We start from the raw sequence: 20,450 nt of genomic DNA, 5'->3' as shown, positions 1-20,450 counted from the left end.
TTGTGAAAAAGATAGGTCAATTGTATGCAAATTCCAAACTTACATCCATCCCTACATTCATAAGGGGCAGGAAATAGTCCTTTCCAATCGGAAGGTGGGGATTTTGCAGGCTCACATACCAGGGGAATGACTCAAAAGTTTTAGCGCTGGGGTAGATTTGGGTGTAGGGAAAATGAGACACATCCCTGTGCTTTTTAACCAAATAGAGCCAAGGGAAGAGCATTGGCTTTATTAAGTTTGCCTTCTGTGGTTTAAGCCTGTGTGATGAGCCCGCCCTTCTGCAGCTGGGCTGTGCACGGAGCTGGGTGCCACGTGAGGGGCCGGGGTGCACGGTTCCCTGGAGGTGCCATCCCCTCTGGTGGGACGTCACAGCCAGCGGGTCACCTCACCGGGATGGGTTCCCCTTCAGTATCTTCCCTACTCTTTGCAGCTCGGTCCTCCCCATTGATGTCTGATAATACCAGTTCAATGATTTGATCATCTGTGTGCAGAGAATGTCGTTCTGAGGAGGCCCAGATGATCCGTTGTCTTCTCATCAGCAACCAGAGTTACTGCCCGGCTCAGGATCTCTCAGGTCCCTGTGACCCCAGCTCAGAATTCCTCAAGTCTTCAGAGCTCAAAACACAGGCTCTAGAGAATGACTCCCAGTTCGAATCCTGGCGCTGGTCCTCACTCACTGTGTGTCTTAGATACACAACGGAAGGTGCCCGGGGCTTCATTTCGTCCCTCACCCAACAGGACATTATTCTGAGGACTGCCCGTGAAGGTGGCGAAGTCGGAACGCTGACGGTTAATAACCACTCAGGAGGGTTAGCTGGCATTAGAGCTGGTGTGTGTGTTGTAACCTAATTCTAGAAAATCCGCTCAGTGTGAAATCCTTCCTGACATATAACGTTCGCTTGTTTGGCATCGGGGAAGGGAATTCTGCCACCAGTCCTTGGAATACGTGACTTTAGCTGTGCGGTTCCCTGAGCTCTGGCCGGAGCCACAGCTGCCAGCAAGGAACAGACAAGGTCCCTGTGACGTTACTGTTCTCTGATAAGCCACTCGGTGACATTTTGTGTTAAAGTTTCATTTTCCAAGGTTTTCAAAATTAATTATAGTCACTGTTACTCATATAACGAGTGATTTCCGAGGAGCCAGGACTCCTAGATCCTAGTCCTGTCTGTGTCAGCCCGAGTTTGTGAGCCTTACCGGGATACCTGTAGATGTTTTTACAGGGCTTTGGAGCACACATGGAGATGTGCAAAGAAGTGTAGACACGTAGATTATCTTGAAGGCCTCTGAGACTTTTCTCACTGTTCATTTGAAATACTTCCCCTTTACAGAATATTACATAAGATTCAAATATTTAAAAAGGATGTGTACATTTTATTATTTCCATGACAGAAATGACAAAGCTGATTTCCCTAGAACCTTCTCTTGTCTGTATACTTCACGAACTCAAGAAGCATGTGCTGTGTTTCTAATACACACCAGCTCATCCCAAAAGCTAGATTTCCAAGTGATTAGAAGAGAGTCTGCATGTCTGTCTTAGGATGCACAGTTCCTTCTGTTCCTGTCTTCTTTTCCTCCTTTTGGGTAGCTTCTGGGTGTTGTCGGGGCTGTCACTCTAGAGAGCTAGAGCAGAAGGTTAAGAGAAAATGCAGGAATGGGCACCTGTGCATTGTTAGAGCCAACATTCTAATGTCTTCCTTTCTCTCCTTCTGTAATTTTAAATGCAATGGATCCCACCTAACGACTGGGTATGAATTTCATTGTTACAGAACTCTGGCTCACAATCAAGACCGAAATCTCGATTTCAAATTATTCTTTGTCAGAGATCACGGTAAAATAAATAAATGTGTGCATCCTTCTTCAGGTCCTTGAGTGATTTTCTTAATGGCATTGAGACTGGCGTAAACTCTAGGGGGCGACTGCCTGATCCTTTCAGTCCCCAGCCAGGGACTCCTTTAGGGACTCACCTGTCTTTCAGGACCCTGACCGTTACACGCACCGAACCCTCAGAGGAGAAAATCAAGCCGGAGCGCTGTGAGGTAGTCTAAAGTAGCACAGGGCTTCTCTGTAACCCTAACACAGAAAAGTGGCCTATCTGGGGGAAAACAGATTGAAAAGATCTTGATAGAAAAATCCTACTAATGGATTTTGCACTAGAAAGACAATTTATGGATCCTTATCACTCAGGTGCAAATGACATTAACAGCTTAGAAGGGTCTGGAGCGGAGGCGGAGAGCATCGGAGTGGAGCGCTTGCAGTCATATTCATGAGTGGGAAACGCTGTTACTATTTTATTGTTATTTATAAATGATGCTGTTTCTATTGTCATAATAGAGTCACATTGAGAGGACGTTCTTTCATGCTTGGGGGCAGAATCGGCTCAGAGTTTTGTTTCCAGTAGCGTGTTACAGACACTGTAATTATGAAATAACTCTCTCAAAATAACTTGATGCTTTGGTAGAAAAAGAGGATGAGTGGAATTAATTCTTGGCAAATTTGTTTAGAGTGCAGTCTGGGGAAAGTTCATTCTTTCCAGAGGCACTTCCATTCGAATAGCCCTTTGATGAGAGAGTGAGCTCCCTCACGGGCTAAGTTTTGTTCGGTGCGATGAGGTATAGCGAGGGCTAAGCCTCCCTCGCCGCATGAGACGCTGCTCAGGCTTCTGGGATGGAGGAACCCACGGAGGAACTGGGATATGAGCAGGGGAGCTTGTGAAAACGAGAAGCATTTTTTTTTTAAAAGATTTTATTTATTTATTTGATGGACAGAGATCACAAGTAGGCAGAGAGGCAGGCAGAGAGAGAGGAGGAAGCAAGTTCCCTGCTAAGCAGAGAGCCCGATGCGGGGGCTCGATCCCAGGACCCTAAGATCAGGATCTGAGCCGAAGGCAGAGGCTTAACCCACTGAGCCACCCAGGCATCCCAAGATGCATTAAAAAATATATATTATATATATTATATTATTATAAATATATATATTTATTTATATTTATATTTATTATATATATATATAATAAACCTCTTTGAAGACAAGGTATAAGTTAAAGCAAATGCAATGGTTTAATTGCTCTCTCTATAAAATATTAGACACCAAAACGAGAAATGTGATTTTAGAAAATTTTTCCTCCAAAGCATTTACCACCACGTGAGAAACCTCTGCCTAACTCCCTGGGGTGGTGAGGGGATTGGGGGTTGGGAGGAAGGTGGAGCCTGGCTGACCTAAGGAGCCTTTCCCTAGTGTTGGCAGACCAGAGGGCAGCAGGATAGATCCACACCGAACCTTGTTTTGCGGAATCAGAACAATCAGTACGATCAAAGTTATTTCCATGATTTTTCTTTAATTCCTTTATTCTTGAACTCTGTCTCTGATGGGAGAGAGTCCTGGAAATATTTCAACAAGTGAGCTGCAGGCAATCCTGGGAGCTCCTGGGCTGGGGCGGGGCGGGGGGAAGGGGCCACAGTGAGCGCCCCCCCCCCACCTTCCCAGAGTTTCTGTTCCTTTGGTTGCATGGGGTCCAAGTCGAGGAGGACCCAGTGCAGGGGCCACTGGTCTGCGCACTCATTCTGTTCTCAGGTCTAGCCCGACTTCGTCTCCGTCATTAGTGCATACCCGGGCCTCCTGCAATGAAACGAGCCCTTCCCTTACCAGCTTTTGATCCAGCTGGGACTCTTTAGTCTAAATTACAACAACCTTTTCATTTTTGTAATTGCTTGAAGGACTTGGCAACAGGTCGGACTCAGCCAGGGTTTGTAGAACATTCTGAAGCCCGGAAGGCTGATGTTCTTGGTGCTCTCGAGCTGTATTTTGTACATATGCACATATGCGTGTGTGCACACAGGGCTGTTGCTGAGCGATGGGACCAAAAGTATCAGGAGAAACTGGACAGAGTATTTTCATGATCAAGAAGGCTCCTAGAAATAGGGTGACATTTTCAAAATAGTGTCAGATGCATTAATGTAAGAGAGAGAGATGATCCTTTAAGAGAGCAGTCTGTCTCTCATACAGAACCCCTGAGAAGAAAGTTGTGTGTGGCTTATAGCATCAACTGTGTGTGTGTGTGTGTGCGCGTGCGCACATGTGTGTGTTTTCAGGGCTTCAATTGTCATTTTTGAGAGTTCTGTAAATTATACACATGTTAATTTTCATAGATGTGAAAAAGAAACCCTGAAATTTCTGGAGTATAAATATTGTTTAAAGTAGCTTGAGCATAAGCATATTATTAAATTATGGGGAAGATTTCTAGTTGTCATAGGAAAACACATTGCGTATGTATATGTCCCCTCGTCCTTAGACATGTAGATATAAACACAGGTACCCACTCAGCGTAAGAACTTTTTTATTCCTGAAATTAGCATGAAAAACGATTTGAGAAAGGCACCAGCGAAGCATTTAGGTGTCCTCCTGTGCTATCACTTCAAGGGCAGATAACGAGCTGCCGAGAATGACTTAGCTCCGAGGAAGCACTAGACAGTAGGAAAAGATGTCTTGACTCTTGGACGAGAAGTAGCTGTCTTACAACAGGAAGCCCTAGTTTTCCTTTGTTAAAGTTGATTTTCCCCTGGTTCGGTTGTGTGTATTCCTTGTCGTTTAGCGAATGGACAGCAGGCGAACACGAAATCCTTTCTTGGGCTTTGTAAATGCAGGACTTTACAAAATGTTTTGCCTCCAGTCTCTTTTGGTCTGCTAATAATCGCAACTCAGTGTTGATAGGAACTCAGTGTCGGGCTAAGAGAGAGCAACAAAACCAGATGAACAGATCTCTTCCTTCTTCCCAAGTCAACTAGACTCAGAGACGTCAGGAGAGCTTGTCAACGGGAAGCAGGCAGGGCAGACGGCCACATCCGCGCTTGGAATTGTCTCACGGAAACAGAGCACTTGCAGCTTTCATTTCTTAGTGACATTAGCAGTAAATTGTACAATCAGTTACGGAGCAGTGATGACCAAGTGTAGCAGCTTCTTCGACCCTCTGTGCAGCTGGGCCAATCATATGACCTACCAAAGAGGCCAAAAAATTTTGAAAATCTTAACTTAAAGAAAGTAGAAGGTATTTAACTTGGCCTTTGACAAGAAAGCTGGAATAAACTGATGGTCTCTGAGCTTAAAATCCAGCATTTTTTTTAAGCAATGGAATTACACAACAGCTTGAATGTGTGTATTTATGGACAGCATACTATGATAAAATGTATATTTGAAATTGATATTATGAGTGGATTTGTATATTTTATTTTAATTATTAGAAATAAGTGGTATGTTCAACAGAACATAAAAACAGGCATTATTTTGAAAGGCCACAAGTCAAGATATAACAATAATATGTAATTGTTTAAATTAGATTTTATAGAAATTTCTTTTCTTTTCTTTTTTTTAAGATTTTATTTGTCAGAGAGAGCACAGGCAGGGAGAGGGGGAGGCAGAGGGAGAAGCAGGCTCCCTACTGAGCAAGGAGCCTGGTGCGGGGCTGGATCCCAGGACCCTGGAATCATGACCAGAGCGGAAGGCAGACATTTAGCCAACGGAGTCCCGTAGGCAACCCTAATTTTGTAGTGATTTCTACCTAGTCCCTTTCCAAATAATGACAGAAATTTTCATTTAGTAAAGTTGAGGTAGATTCCTCACTTAGTGTGCATGTGTACGTGTGTGTGCATGTGTGTGTAGGAGTGGGTGGGTATGTGTGTGTATGTGTGGTAGGTGTGTGCATATGGGTGTGTGGTTGTGTGTGAACGTGTGTGGACTGTGTAGGTGTAGGTGTGTGTGTGTGCGTGTGTGTGTGCACAGATGGTGGGCGCATGTGTGCAGGTGTAGGTGGGTGTGTGTGCGCGGGTGTGTGTAATTCCATCTTTTCCAAAATGTTACCTACGTGCTTCCAGGCTGTCTAGACGGTATCTGAGTCCAAGGGTCTGGTAGGACCCACAGCCCCAAGAGCACAAGGGCCTCCCCACGGCCCCAGACCTGCCTCCTGCAGACACAATCGGAGATGTAACGTGCGCGGGCTTTGTCGGGAGCACGTGGAGCGCCCGCGTGCTCTCGGGGACTGGGGACCAGGACACGCCTCTTATGTTTCTTGGGTGGCCGAGTCTTCAGCTCGCGCTTGCGCTGTGGACTGTCCCCGGAGAGGGACCTGCCCTGCGGTGCTTGCGCGCACGTCCCGGGCTCCGGCCTGAGGGGCTCTTCACGAGGGTGGGGTCTCGCAGGGCCCTGCAGCAGACACCCGTCTCCTTCGGTACCTGCGCGCACCTCGGGTCTCTGGGGACATCCTGACGTTGCAGGTCGCTCTTGCTGCCCGCGCCTGCTCGTCCCTCCCCCGGGAAACCCGGTCTCTAAGGGAGGGGGGGTGGTGCCCTAGTCTTTGAGTTCCCAGCTGGCGGCGTGACCCTGAGCCCCACACTTTAACTGACAGGCAGGTGCTCCGAGTTTCAGGAGTTCTTTGCGCCGTCCATGCGGTGGTAACTACTTCCCCTAAAGAAGAGGGACCGACGGGGGAGAAGGAGGGCAGGAGAGAGAAAGGGACGTGTCCGTACGTCCGCCCACTGGACAGGTCACCTTGAAATGACTAAGTGGCAAAACCGCTGGCTTGGGAGGAAGATGAGCTCAGTGTTCAGCGTGGGCTCTGGCGGGGTGTGCGCCGCTCGGCCAAGCGGCTGCGTCTCTCTCGGCATCCGATCTTCTCTCCGTAAAGTAAAAAGCTGAAATAACTGACAGCTAATGCTATTTAATGCTACTTCCTACTTTAAAATTCTGCTCCCATAAAGAACATTTTCCTACACCTGCAACCAGTCTTGGACAAATTCTAATGCCTGACCTTGAATAACTTTCAGCAAACAATTAGTTAACTTCATCGTAGATGCCTGGTAGCTGGAAATATAAAACTTATGGAATTCACTGACAATATTTTCTGTTTTCTTATGATTCAACATCAGGATACACCACCTGGAAATGAATCCCAGTTTTTCTGCCACATCTATAGGTGACTGTCAGATTCTTATTTCTGCTACAAAATGGTTCATTTCATTTATAGGCAGTTTTATCATAGGATTATGATTACATAATCCTGTGATGATTTGGAAGACAGTTTTTCCCCCCAAATTTTAATGTATACTTTTTAATTTGGGGCTGAGCCCTACCTGTCTGAGATCCTGTATTATCTTTTTAAAATTTTATTTATTTGATAGGCAGAGATCACAAGTAGGCAGAGAAGAGGGCGGAAGCAGGCTCCCCGGTGAGCAGAGAGCTGGATGTGGGGCTCAATCCCAGGGCCCTGAGATCATGACCTGAGCTGAAGGCAGAAGCTATAACCCACTGAGTCACCCAGAGGCCCCAATTTATTTTAAAACATTGAAAAGGAATTTATGAGGTTGTTGGAGAACATCACGGATTTTGTATCTTGTTGAACACATAGTGGTTACCAAGAAACTTACGTATAGCACCGTATTCCCACCATCAAATTGGGCTGCTGTGAGATTTCATCTGTTCCAGAATATTCCAGAATATTCCATGTATTTTTTTAGCCATTCACTCTAGAAGAGAAGCTTCATGAATGCCTAGAATGTGTTAATCCTGAATATGACTTTTAGGAGAAGTCCAGGAAAGATCTGATAAAGATATTGATTCTCATTACGCAGTATTGTACTGCAAACTAAACACAGAGTAATGTTCGGGCTCCAGTAAGACAGCTAGAGAGTCACAAGTCTTAAGATAGTAATAATAACCACACAACAGATGGTTTGTTGAAAAACGAAGCCCCATATTTTATTCCATGGTATGAAAAGTATGAGAAGTACTAGTAATAGGACCAATACTTGAACATCATAGAGAGAGATAGATTCCTAAAAACAAAACAAAACAAAACCCTAAGTTATTGTTAATAGTATAATTAACTTCTTTGTAGGGTCTTCTCAGCCTTGGAGGCATTCAGTCAGGACTTGGACAGGGGTTAACCGAGACCCTTTCTGAGGAAATTAATCTGATTGGTGAAACCCTTAATACATTAATCCTTTAGATCATTGCTAACTCCTGGGATATGGTTCTAATCTCACTCCCCGTGTTAAGACAAGCTTTTTAATAAGCTATATTATGAGGATATCCATACTGGCATATGGTATGAAATGTGATGTTATCAATTATGGAGTATTAATGTGATTTCGGCAACAGTTGGCCTTGCAGAGATTTTCTTTAAAGCAATTACATTCACTGAGAAAAGATTTAAGTTAGGGACCTTTTTTTCTTTTTCCTAATTTACTTAAAGCATTCACTTGACATTTAACTAAACTGTAGTTTTAAAGATATTTGACATTTTAAAATCACAAAAACTATAGATTATGCAGTATGTACAGTGTGTAATTTGGGAGTAAGCGTCTGTTTGATGGAGTCATAACTTGCTCATTAATTTCTGGGAAATAAACTAGACTCATACCAGTCATCTGTTTCTGTTTCGCTTTTCACTGAATCTGCTTCTTTTTTCCCCCTGTATTCCTTCAACAATGCCAGGTCCAATATTCAGGATTATTCCATGGATAACAGTGACTTGAGTATCTTGAATGATAACAGAGTGGAAATAGTCTGGATTTATTTCTACGTGCAGTTCACTGTAGGACTTTCTTGAGGGGTGGGAACAGAATGAGCTTGTTCGATTTTGAGACTCATGTTTGCGCCGAGTGAGCAGGTACCTGGCTTGTGTTGGTGCGTCCGCTTCCCCCTTCTCTGCTTTCCCCCACACCCGCTCTCCTTGCACATGCATGCTCTGTTGCTTCCCCACATTGCTGTCTGTGAGATGGGATTGCTTTCTCCCAGTCCCAGAAAGTTGTGTTAAGGAGATTCGATAGGACACTGGAACATCACTGGAAAGAGAGAGAAAGACAGAGAGAGGAAGACAGAGACAGAGAGAGGCATATCTGGACCATTAGGGGCCACACTTTTTTTCTACCGACAGTGAAATGGCTTTCTTGTTACTGTTCTCATACCCTTTCCCCTTTACTAATTATTTTCTTTTTCTCCCTGCACATGATTCAGTTAGGGTGTCAGAAACAAGCAAGCAAATGAACAAAATCCCTAATGCTTGGAATAGGGATAAGAGGGTTGTTTTCTCCAGGGTTGACCTTGGCATGGACGTTGGAGTAGACCCATTTTCTGGGGAAAACAGACCCTCTTCTAGCCCAGAGTGGGATCACCTGCTGCCCAAGGTGTCCACACTGTGTAGTAAAGCCCACTTACTCTTGTTAGGCAGAATTATGGCAAAAAAAATATCCTTTGTACAGAGGGACCCTATGTATTTGTGGGTTGATTTTCATTCCATGTTAAAGTGGTTGAAATATGTTAGAGTCTTTGTCTTCTGAAATACCAGTATTTTGAGTCACGGTGTATGAAGAAGAGATCAGATGTTCTTACATCTGGTAGGTAGGTAACTGGGCTTGATAGGAACAGGGGTGGGAAAGCTGATCTTGTTTTCTTTCTTGTTTGCTTTCATTAACTTACAATTCTATTCATCTCTGATTCCTTATAGCCGGAATTAAGGTTGCTTACCAAGATACAAATAGACCTGGTTGGCAGCATGATAAGATACAAAAGATACAGATGTATGGAATCTGGAATGAGGTCTCTTCAGATTTACGTGCTGCTTTGAAGAAAGGCCAGAAATTTGGCTCTGAGTTGCTCTGTTTTGTCTTATGTTTTAGTCAACACTAAGGGACATACTTCAACAACTCCACAATTTCCTAGGGGTTAAAAATAGACCAGTTGTTCCTAAGAACAGGAAAGATAACACTAACATTAGTCCCCAGCGTCTACATGGAAATGATGTAAGTGATGAAGTAAAGGGTGTTCTCAACAGCAGACGTTTAAAGAAATGGAAGACTGTGTGTTACAGGCCTTTCTCTCTCTCTCTCTCTCTTTTTTTTTTTTTTTTTTAAGATTTTTATTTATTTATTTGACGGAGATCACAAGTAGGCAGAGAGAGAGGGGGAAGCAGGCTCTCCGCCCAGCAGAGAGCCCAATGCAGGGCTCGATCCCAGGACCCTGAGATCATGACCCGAGCCTGGAGGAAGAGGCTTAACCCACTGAGCCACCCAGGAGCCCTTTACGGGTCTTTTCTGTAACATTGTTTGATCACGAACATTCCTCAGCTGGTGTGACAGAGGAACGGCTATAAACGTCAAGATCACATTTAGCTCCTGAATGTTCTTTCTGGTCAGCGGGACAGGCTCATTCTCTCTTCATGCTCAACCAGTGTTGGGTTCCATTCCTTTGAACTCAACGAGGGCTGTGCTGGCCCATTTCAACTATTTGAAGCAGGTTCTGAGTGTCTATATTTCATCTATGCTAAACTTCCCCAAACTTGCAAACCCTAGTCACATAACATTGTTTTTAGAACTCTAAACATTGTGTTGCTTTTTTTCCGAGCTAATACTGTTCGACTGTGTCCTTTCAAAATCACAATTCTTTATCAAACTTGTTAAAGAAAACCCAAGTTTGTATTTATTTTAAAGTGCTTCCACATTATGTGATGTCTAAACCTATACTAATAAACGTTTAAAATTGGCAAATGACCAAATGAAATAATCTACAACAATTTTTGTTCAGTTTAGTTTTGGAACCTAACGAGAGAATGTTTTGTTATTAAATACTGTTTTCTTGGTTTTTTTCAAATTTGGTTATTTTCATCTGTTAATATTTTCTTGACTGCTTCTCAGTCCCAAACCCTCCGACCTGTTGTTTTATTAAACTCTTTAAGGTAAGTACAGATTTCCACGCAGCTGAAGGAGTAACACCGGGGGATTCTGGGTACTCTTTACGTGGTTTCCACAAAGGTAACCTCTCGCAGAACTGTATGTAGTACAATAACGCCACGGAATATTGGCATTGAATCGGTGGAAACACAGGCCACTTTGCAGCCCCATGAGAATCCGCATTTAATTCTTCTTAGCCACTCACATGTTCCTTCTGCCCCTACCACCTCCCTCATGGCAGGCCACAAAAACTCTGTTCCTGTCTTCAATAGTATTGCCATTTCAAGAATGTTTTAGACTCTGCAACCTTGAAGGGCTGACTTTTCCCCACTGTGCATAGTTCTGTGGAGGTTCATCCAGGTGGTGCACGTGGACAGTTCATTACTCTTGATAAAATTATTATTATAGTAACATTTACTATTTTATTGTTTTATTTGTTATATAATAATACTATATTAATATTTATTACTGTGTGTGATATTTATTACTGTGTATTTACCTTTGAGTTGCTTCCAATTTTTTATTTCTTTTTTTAAAGGTTGAAGTGCAGTTGGCACACGATGTTGCCTTAGTTTTAGGCACCGCACAGCGATTCAACAAGTCTGTGCGTTACGCTGTGCCCTGCCCAAGGGGAGCAACATGTGTCCCCATAGGGCGCTATGACAGCGCCGTTGACCAGGGTCCCTGTGCTGGGCCTTCCATCCGCGTGACTTACTCATCGCATCACTGAAAGCCTGTGCCCCCCACTCCCTTCACCCAAGTTGCCTGTCTTCCCTCTCCCCTTCCCTGACAACCACTTTGTTCTTTGATTTCTGGGTTTGTTTCTATTTTTTGTTTCTTTGGGTTTTGTTCTTTAGATTCCACAAGTGAAATCATATGGTATTTATCTTATATTTCATATCTTTATCTGATATCTTAACATTATATCCTCCGGGTCCAACGGAGTTGTCAAAAATGGCAAAACGTCATCCTTCTTTTATGACTAATAGTCCGTGGTGTATGTGTGCAGTTGTGGGTGTGTGTGTATCCATTCCATTTTGTGTATACACAGACACCACGCGCACACACACACACACACACTCACATATGTACACATCACAGCTTTATCCTTATTGAATTCATCTGCTGACGGACACCTAACTCGCCTGCATAGCTTGGCCATTGTAAATAATTCTGCAGTGAACACAGTGTTTATGATTGTTTTGGTTTTCTTTGGGTAAATACTCCGTGGTAGAATTACTGGACCCTTTGGCATTTCTAGTTTAACCTTTTTGAGAACCTCTGCACTGCGTTGCACGGTGGCCACCCCGATTTATGTCCCTCCCTGGTCGTGCGTGAGGTCCCTTCTCTGCACATCTCTGCCGCCACTCGTTACTGCTTATCTTTTTGACCCTAGGTGTTCTGCCTGGTGTGAGGCACAGTCTCATCGTGGTTTTGATTTCCATTTCCCTGACGATGAGTGATACTGGGCATCTTTTTGTGTCAAATGTCTGTATGGCATTTTTGGCAACATATCTATTTAGGTCCTCTACTCATTGTTTAATTGGATTTTTTGGTTGTGAGGTTGTGCAAATTCTTTTTATATTCTAAATATTAACTCCCTTTGGAATGTATGATGGACAAATACTTTCTCCCATTCAGTAGGTCACCTTTTCATCTTGCTGGTACTTTCTCTCACTGTGCAAAAGCTTTTTATTTTGGTGCAGTCCCAAAAGCTTAATTTTCCTTTTGTTTCTCTTGCCTCAGGAGGCAGACGTAGCTAGAAAAATGTTGCTATGGCCCACGTCAGAGAGATTACTGCCTGTGTTCGTTTCTCGGAGTTTTATGATTTCAAATCTCACATTTAGATCTTTTGTCCATTTTAAGTTTACTTGAGTGTGAGGTTCAGGAAAACCGCCCAGTTTTATTGTTTTATATGTGGCTGCCCAGTTTTCCCAGCACCATTTGTTGAAGAGACGGTCTTTTCCCCAGTGTATATTCTTGCCTCCTTGGTTGGAGACTGACTGGCCGTATAATCGTGGGTTTGTTTCTCGGCTCTCTCCTCCATTACATCAATCCATGTGTGTATCTTTGTACCAGCACCATCCCGTTTTAATTGCTGTAGCTGCCCCAAAGTTTTGATTCTTAAGAATGAAGATACTATAGGCATTTGTGTGTGGGTTTTGGGTGACCATAAATAATTTCTCTGGGGTGAATGTCTAGGAGAGCAATTGCTTGGTTGTTACATATTTGACTGCTTAAGAAACTGTAAGACTGTTTTTCCCAGTGTGGTTGTTCCTACTAGTGACCGATGAACAACCAGTTTTGTCCACGTTCTCGCCGGCTTTGATATGGTCACTGCGTTTTACATACACTTGGCACATGTATGTAGTGGCATTTCCTTGTGGCTCTGCTGTGTGCTTCCCTAGTGGCTAACAATGTTGACGGCGCTTACTTGCCGTCTCCACATCCCTTTAACGCCGTGACTCTTCATATCTTTTCTCTGTTTTCTGATTGGATTGTCTGTTCCTTCACTGCTGGGTCTTCAGTGTTCTTCCCGTGTTCCAGGCACCTATCCTTGTCAGACGTGTGGTTTGCAAATATTTCCTACCAGTGCACAGCATGACTTTTCTTCTTCTCATAGGGTCTTCCACTAAAAAGGGTTTAATTTTTATGAAGTCTAATATGTCCGTTTCCTTTTATAAATTATACTTTTGGTGTCCAGTCTAGGAATTCTTCAGCAAGTCCTACACGTTCCTCTTTGTTTTTTCTAAATTTTTCCTAACTTTACCTTTATGTCTATGATCGATGAGTTAATGATTATACAGAGTTTTGGATTCTGTTAGAGGCTCAGCTTTGTTGTTGTTGTAGCCTGTGGATGCCCGTTTGTTCCTGTATCATTGTCAAAAGGTTATCTTTACTCCACTGACCTGCCTTACACATTGAGCTCTGTTGGGCATGTCTGTGTGGATCTGTTTTTGGATTCTGTGTTCTTATCCACTGATGTATGGATCTATTAATTTGCCATTACCACATGATCTTGATTACTAAATTTATAAAATCAGTCTTGAAAATGAGTATCCTGATTTATTCTTTCTGAAATTATTTAAACTATTCTATTGGGGTTTGAAGGCTTTCTTTTTTTTTTAGTATTTTATTTTTTTATTTGAGAGCGAGAGAGAGCACAAGCAGGAGGAACAGCAGAGGGAGAGAGAGAAGCAGGCTCCTTGCTGAGCAGGGAGCCCAATGCGGGACTAGATCCCAGGACCCCGAGATTATGACTTGAGCCGAAGGCAGACTCTTAAACTACTGAGCCACCCAGGCATCTTGGGTCTTGAAGGCTTTCTTCTAATTTCTTCTATATTTCTTCTAAAATATATTTTAGAAAAATCTTGTCTGTATCTTCAAAAAAATCTTGTGGGGATTTTGACAGTAACATTGATATACCTGAATATAAATTTGCGGAGAATTGATATCTTTATAGTGTTGAGGTTACAATTTGTTAGCATGGTGTATTGCTACAGTTATTAGCTTCTTACTGATTTCTTTCCTCAGCAGAGCACAGTTTCAAGGGTATAGTTTTGTGCCCGTCTTGTTACAGCTAAGTCTTTTTTTAAATGATCGTAAGTGGCATTATAATATTTCATTTTGGTGCCCGTGTGTTCCATGCTGGTCTGCAGAAATACCACTGAATTTGGTATGTTCATTGTGTATCCTGTGCACTTGCTCATTTCAAGTATTATTTCCAGGCATTTTCTTTTTTCTTTTTTTTTTTCCAGGCATTTTCTTATAGACCCCTTGGCCTCATCTATGTAGACAATTGTGTCACCTGCACAGAGGGGCAGTTTTATTTCTTGCATCCTAATTCATATGCATTTGTTTTCTGTTCTTGGCTTACGGCTCTGGCTAGATCAGCCAGCACAGTGTTGAATAAAACTAATGAGACCAGACATTCTTGCCTTGTTCTCAGTCTTAGGGGGAAGCCTGCAGTCTTGACCATCCAATGTCATGTTGGCTTTAGGTTTTTTAAGATCTCCACTGTCAAGTTGGGGAAGTTTTCCTCTATTCATATTTTACTGGAAAGTTTTCTCATGATTGGATGCTTAAATATGTTCAGTGCCTTCTTTCTACATAGATTATCACGATCTAGTGATTTTGTTCTTTAGGCCATCATGATAGATTATATTGCCTGATTTTCAAATATTAAGCCATATTTATATCCCTGGAATAAATACCACTTGGTCATGAGGGATCATTCTTGTTATGTATTTCTTCTGTTTGCTCTTACTTTGTTAAAAATTTTCATGCCCATATTTTTGAGAGCTAATATTGGTTCATTGTTTTCTTGCAAAATTTCTGTCTGGTTTTGGTATCAATATCTGATCTTGGGCAGAATGAAATGTCATACACTGAGTGGCTTAAAGAGCGGAGATCTATGTTCTCACAGTTCTGGAGGTTGGATACCTGGTAGCAGAGGGCGGCATGATCAGCTTCTGGGGAGGACTCTTCCTGCCTTGCAGACGCCTGCCTTCTCAGCATTGCTCATATGGCCTCTGCTTAGCGAATGCATGTTGGGGGCAGGAGGGAATCTCTTTCTCTTTCTATCGCTCTTATGAAGCCACCTTAGTATGCAGAACACATGTTAAAACTGACAGAATGAAGGATTTTAAGACCAAAAACAAAAACAAAAACCTTGAATAATTCCTTTAGAAGAGCATTTTATAAAATCAGATCAACACCTCACACTATGACCTTATTTCATCTTAATTATCTGCTTAAAGCCCTGTCTCCAAATACAGTTACACTGAGCAATAGGGGTTCAGTATGTGAATTTGGGGGCAGTGATTCAATCCATAGCACAGGGTAACGTTAATGCCATAAAACATACAAGGAAGTTGCCCGTCCACTTCTGTTTTCTGGAAGAGACTGTAAAAGAGATGTTAATTTTTCAAATGTTTGGTAGATGTCTTAGTGCATTTGCGTAGCTGTCCAAGTGTATACAGCAGGATAGCACAGACCAAGCGGCTCAGAAACAGCACAGATTTATTTCCCACAGTTATTGAGACAGGGGCGTCTGGGATCATGGTGCCAGCCAATCTGGTGTCTGGTGTGAGTGTTTTCTGTTACACAGAAGCAACTTCTTGCTGTCTTGTTCCTCACATGATAGCAGAAGGAGGGAAATGTTCTGGAATTTCTATGATAAGGGTGCTAATCCCACTCATGGGGGCTCTGCCCTCCCGACCAGATGACTACCTGAAGGCTGTACTTGTAAACATCATCACCTTGGGAGTTGGGTTTTAACATGTGAATTTTGGGTGGACACAGACTTTCAGTCTATGCCAGTAGAATTTCCCATAAAACCACCTGGCCTGGGGACTTCTTCTGGTAGAGTTTTAATAGTTACAGCATTATTCAGATTTTCTGTTTTGTATTCAGTAAGTTGTGATACTATGTGCTTTTTTTAAGGAGGCAGCCTGTTTCTTCTAAGTTATTAAATTTATGTGTGTATTTTTTGTAGTTTCCCCTTGTTATTTTATGTCTGTGGGGTCTGTAGTAATATTTCCTATTTTATTCCCGACATTAGGTATTTGTCTTCTATCTGCCACCACATTTTGTGTCAGTCTTGCTAGACATTTGTTGCTCTTTGCCAAGAATCAGCTTCTGTTTCATTGTTTTTTTTTGTTTGTTTGTTTTTCTTCTATTTTAAGTTACCTTGATTTCTGCATTTATCTTATACCTCTTGCCTTCTCTTTGCTTTGCATTTATTTTCTTCATCCTTAAGTTGTTTAGATGGGAGTTTGGGTTGCTTATATGAGAATTCTCCTGTTTTCTAATGTGTATTTTTAATACTATTGATTTCCCTCTCAGCATTGCTTAACTGAGTTCTCCAGCTTTTGGTCACTTGTCTTTTTCTTTTCATTCATTTCAATGTATTTTTTTCTTCATTTTCCTCTTCGATCCCTGGATAATTAGAACTGTGCTGTTTAGGGGCTGGTGATTGTCCTGTCATTTTTCTCTTATGAATTTCTAGTTTGATTCTGAAATCTACAGCAGCTGGAATTAGATATTCAATACCATAGACTTACAGGCAAAGCCAGAATTTCCCTACAAAGAATGAACATTCAGACTTACTCCTTTTGGAATCAGTTGTTTTCGGACTGTACTAAATCACATATCTAGAGACAACCTACTTAATTAGCAAACTTTAGGTAAAATATAAATTGATGAAGCATTTCTTCGACCTTTTGGAAAGCTGTTACTTTATAAGGCATTATGCATAAAATATATATGATTATCCTAGTTCACTCATTCAGACTGCTGACTTTATCATCACTAAAATTTCTAAATCTATCTAAACTTAGTGATACGGGAAAAAACATAGGTAGGAATCCAAAAGACTTACCTTGAAAACCAAACATTAAAATCAATTCATTTGACTTCTGCTCAAGCCAGTAATTGATTTTTGTTTATTATGCTATGACTAGTATATGTTTTCTTTTCAAGAAAGCTATAATTTATTTGGGGCAGGTAATAAGAATAAGCACATTAACTAGGAGATGTGGGGGCACCTAGGTGGCTTAGTGAGTTAAAGCTTCTGCCTTTGGCTCAGGTCATGATCTCAGGGTCCTGGGATCGAGCCCTGCATCGGGCTCTCTGCTCAGCAGGGAGCCTGCTTCCTCCTCTCTCTCTGCCTGCTTGTGGTCTCTGTCTGTCAAATAAATAAATAAAATCGTAAAAAAAACAAAAACAAAAACAAAACAAAACTAGGAGATGTGACAACCCACCACCTAATAATTTAGGAGGACAGTGACAAATCAAAGTGCACGATAAATCACATATTTTCATGTAGCAGGCATGAGGATGACTTTTTAAAGTTTCCTGCCCCTGTTTCCTGCGGTGATGTATTGCGCAATATCTTCAAGAAAGAATGTTCTCAAAACGTGGTTTCAATGGACCGTTGCTTGAACGTGCTTCATAACAATGACCTGGCCACACCTTGAGAGGGGATGATGTAATGGTCTAGTTCGTATCTCAGATGAATATGCGGCAGTGAACCGAGACGCGTGATGACATCATCAAATGTGCTTGAATCACAAATTTATGCTTTTTCATTCTGTTCCTGTGTTTTGCATGGTTTAGGTTGTCGGGATTCCAGCTGCCGTCCTCCGTCGTCAGCACGGGCTCGATCCTCACGCTGTGGTTCACGACAGACTTCGCCGTGAGCGCCCAAGGCTTCAAGGCCCTGTATGAAGGTAGGACCTTCCTGGACATGCTGTCCACACCTCCTCCTGCTTGCGGCTGGGGCTTCCGGATCTCAGTGCAGTTGTGCAATAGATTCACGATGGCACAGCACCGTCACGACCGTCACTGCCAAACTTTCTGGGGCGAACTGTGTGTTTACAGTGTTCCTCTCTGGGCGGGAGTCTTTTTAGTTGGAGAAGTGGTTTTCTTTGGATGTGTGGCGGGGAAGTTTTGATCATTTTGAGTACTGACTTGCAGCACTGTTCCCGTGAAAAATTCACTTTGAACTTGGAAGTGTTTTACGAATTTGATTCTTAACTTTTCGCTGGACAGTGATGCCGTGAGTGCTTAAGTAAAGAGAATTCCACGATGCGAGTTTTTCTTGTCAAAGCTGAGACTTGTACTTGAGAAGATTATTTTGGTTTTACTGTTTGGTCATGGCAAGGCGTCTGCATTTTGTGTTTTCAGATTTTGTGCCTAGGTGCCCACTGGAGTCTTGATATTGTTGAACTACTGTTGAACTTGGGGACAGACATTTTACAAAGATGAAAGAGAATTCAGCCTCTGAGAGAGGAAGTGGTAAAGATGCTCCTTTCAGGAATTCCGTCTTAAGAAGTCACTCTAGTAATTCTTTAAGTGTGAATGCTGAGGTGTGTCTGTTTCACCTTGTTTTACCAAGACATATAAGATTCTCCTTCCTGTGTAATACAGAGTCTATTAACTTTAATATAAATACATTCCCGAGCCTGTGAATTGGAAATAGGCTGTGGGTAGGGGTCTAAGCCCATGGGTAGTTTGGCCTCCTTTCCTTAGGGTGTGGTTCTGGATTAAGTCACCTCTGCCTATGCTTTTGTGCAGAGTCTCAGTGCACTTGGGGGAAAACCGTTCTTTGTGGAAAGATAAAATCTACTGTGCTTTGTGCTGCTCAGCTTGGCTACTGTGCGTTACCAGAAAACATGCGTAGAATGTTGTCTTTGCACAGGTATCTAGACAGACCCGTTTATCCTCTTATTTCATGTTTTGGATGGAATGATGGTTAGCATTGTTTACTCTTCTGATTCCAGTGTCTTTCAGGCCCCTGGATTTGCATATACGCTGGCATCAGGATATGTAATACACTTGCAGGTGCTTAAGTCTGTTACCATCAGGGAGTAACTTAATCTTTGGAGAGTAACAAGCTAAGTGAAGGTTAATAGGTGCTATTAGCTTTCAAATGTGCGCACACCTACCACTTCCTACGTACGCTAACTTCACATAATTTCTTTTCTGCTCAACATTTCGAAAGTGTTTCTAAGGCACCTGTTCCTAGCTACCCGTGGCTGTCCTATCCACGTATCTGGTATTTGCTCAGATTGTTGATAATGCTCCAATATTTTAGAAACTGGCAATTTTCCTCTCCTTCCTGACAGAGTTGGTACTGGAATATGATATTTTGCTCAATTTCCTAAGATACGTGTTGTGGAAACGTGGTTGACGTTGGATAATTGCCAGATGAGTAATTCTGCTGACTCTGCACTATTGTTGTGGATGTTACTGGTTTTCCTGATGGTTTAAAACATACAATCGGGGAGACTGTCTCCACGGCAAAGAACACTGATGAGTTATTATTTTTTTAAACGAGGAGGAAACCTACTTAACCAGGAGTTCAGTAAAACGTGCATTGTAAAGTTGTTGATCTGCGGACATGCTTTTTTTTGAAGTTTATATTTTAAATAATGACATTATAATAGAGTCTGATATTTACAAGCAGATACAAGCCTTTTTCTTGAATGGAGAACAAAAAAAGATACTGCATTAAAAAGTGCTTTTTCAACAAAACTAAAATTGTATGTAATATTTAGTATCTCTATTTTAAAAATATTTCCCCGTTAGCTTAAAGGTCTCCTGAGAAAATCAATATGTAGTACCTGGAGAAATAAAGTTAACTATGGTCTCGACAGATGATGAGGCCTGGAGGATTTATCCGGAGGAGAGCAAAGCCTCCACTGGGAGCGCCAGCTGACTTGTCAATAGTCTGCGTTCCCACAGGGAAGTCAGATACAGGTGTAGGCACAGCCACTGAAGAAAGGGAGACTTTCTTGAAAATTATGCGTAAAATATATAGACATACCAGTCCAAATAAAATATAAAGCAGAACCAAGGATAAGGGGCAGGAAATTATGTACATTTTCAATGGGAGCCAGAACACTGAATCCTCTGGGGGATTCAGATTTCCTTGATTCTCACGAGTTCTCATTTTGGGGACGCTGTCCATCAAGTCAGTATTCTATTCTGAATACTATAATAAGATGCTAATGTCGTTTCCAAGACCTCTAAAGGAAACTTAATTTATAGAACAGTCGATCAGCTTGTCCAAAAACATAATATTCGATAGTCTTAAACTACTACCACTTTTCAGATAAAATTAGAGTGTATTTAACACTACTAGACTGATGTTTGAAACTTGCTTAAACTGGAGAAAACGTTTCAAACTTTTAAAATATGTCTAAACATGATAACCTTGATAACCAGTTT

The 20,450-nt window shown here is 42.1% G+C and overlaps 1 protein-coding gene across 1 annotated transcript in view; it reads left to right on the top strand.

Moving 5' to 3' along the window:
* The window catches only part of LOC122890421 (CUB and sushi domain-containing protein 1-like), a 615,437-nt gene that overhangs the window by 218,896 nt on the left and 376,091 nt on the right, over nucleotides 1–20,450 (top strand). The window contains exon 2 of the mRNA XM_044226024.1: nucleotides 17,835–17,947. Within this exon, the coding sequence (XP_044081959.1) occupies nucleotides 17,835–17,947 (113 nt within the window). The remainder of the gene's footprint in view (nucleotides 1–17,834; nucleotides 17,948–20,450) is intronic.

This window comes from Neovison vison, chromosome 11, assembly GCF_020171115.1.
Source record: "Neovison vison isolate M4711 chromosome 11, ASM_NN_V1, whole genome shotgun sequence".
NCBI classification, from domain to species: domain Eukaryota; kingdom Metazoa; phylum Chordata; class Mammalia; order Carnivora; family Mustelidae; genus Neogale; species Neogale vison.
This window is presented reverse-complemented; position numbering and strand designations above follow the sequence as displayed.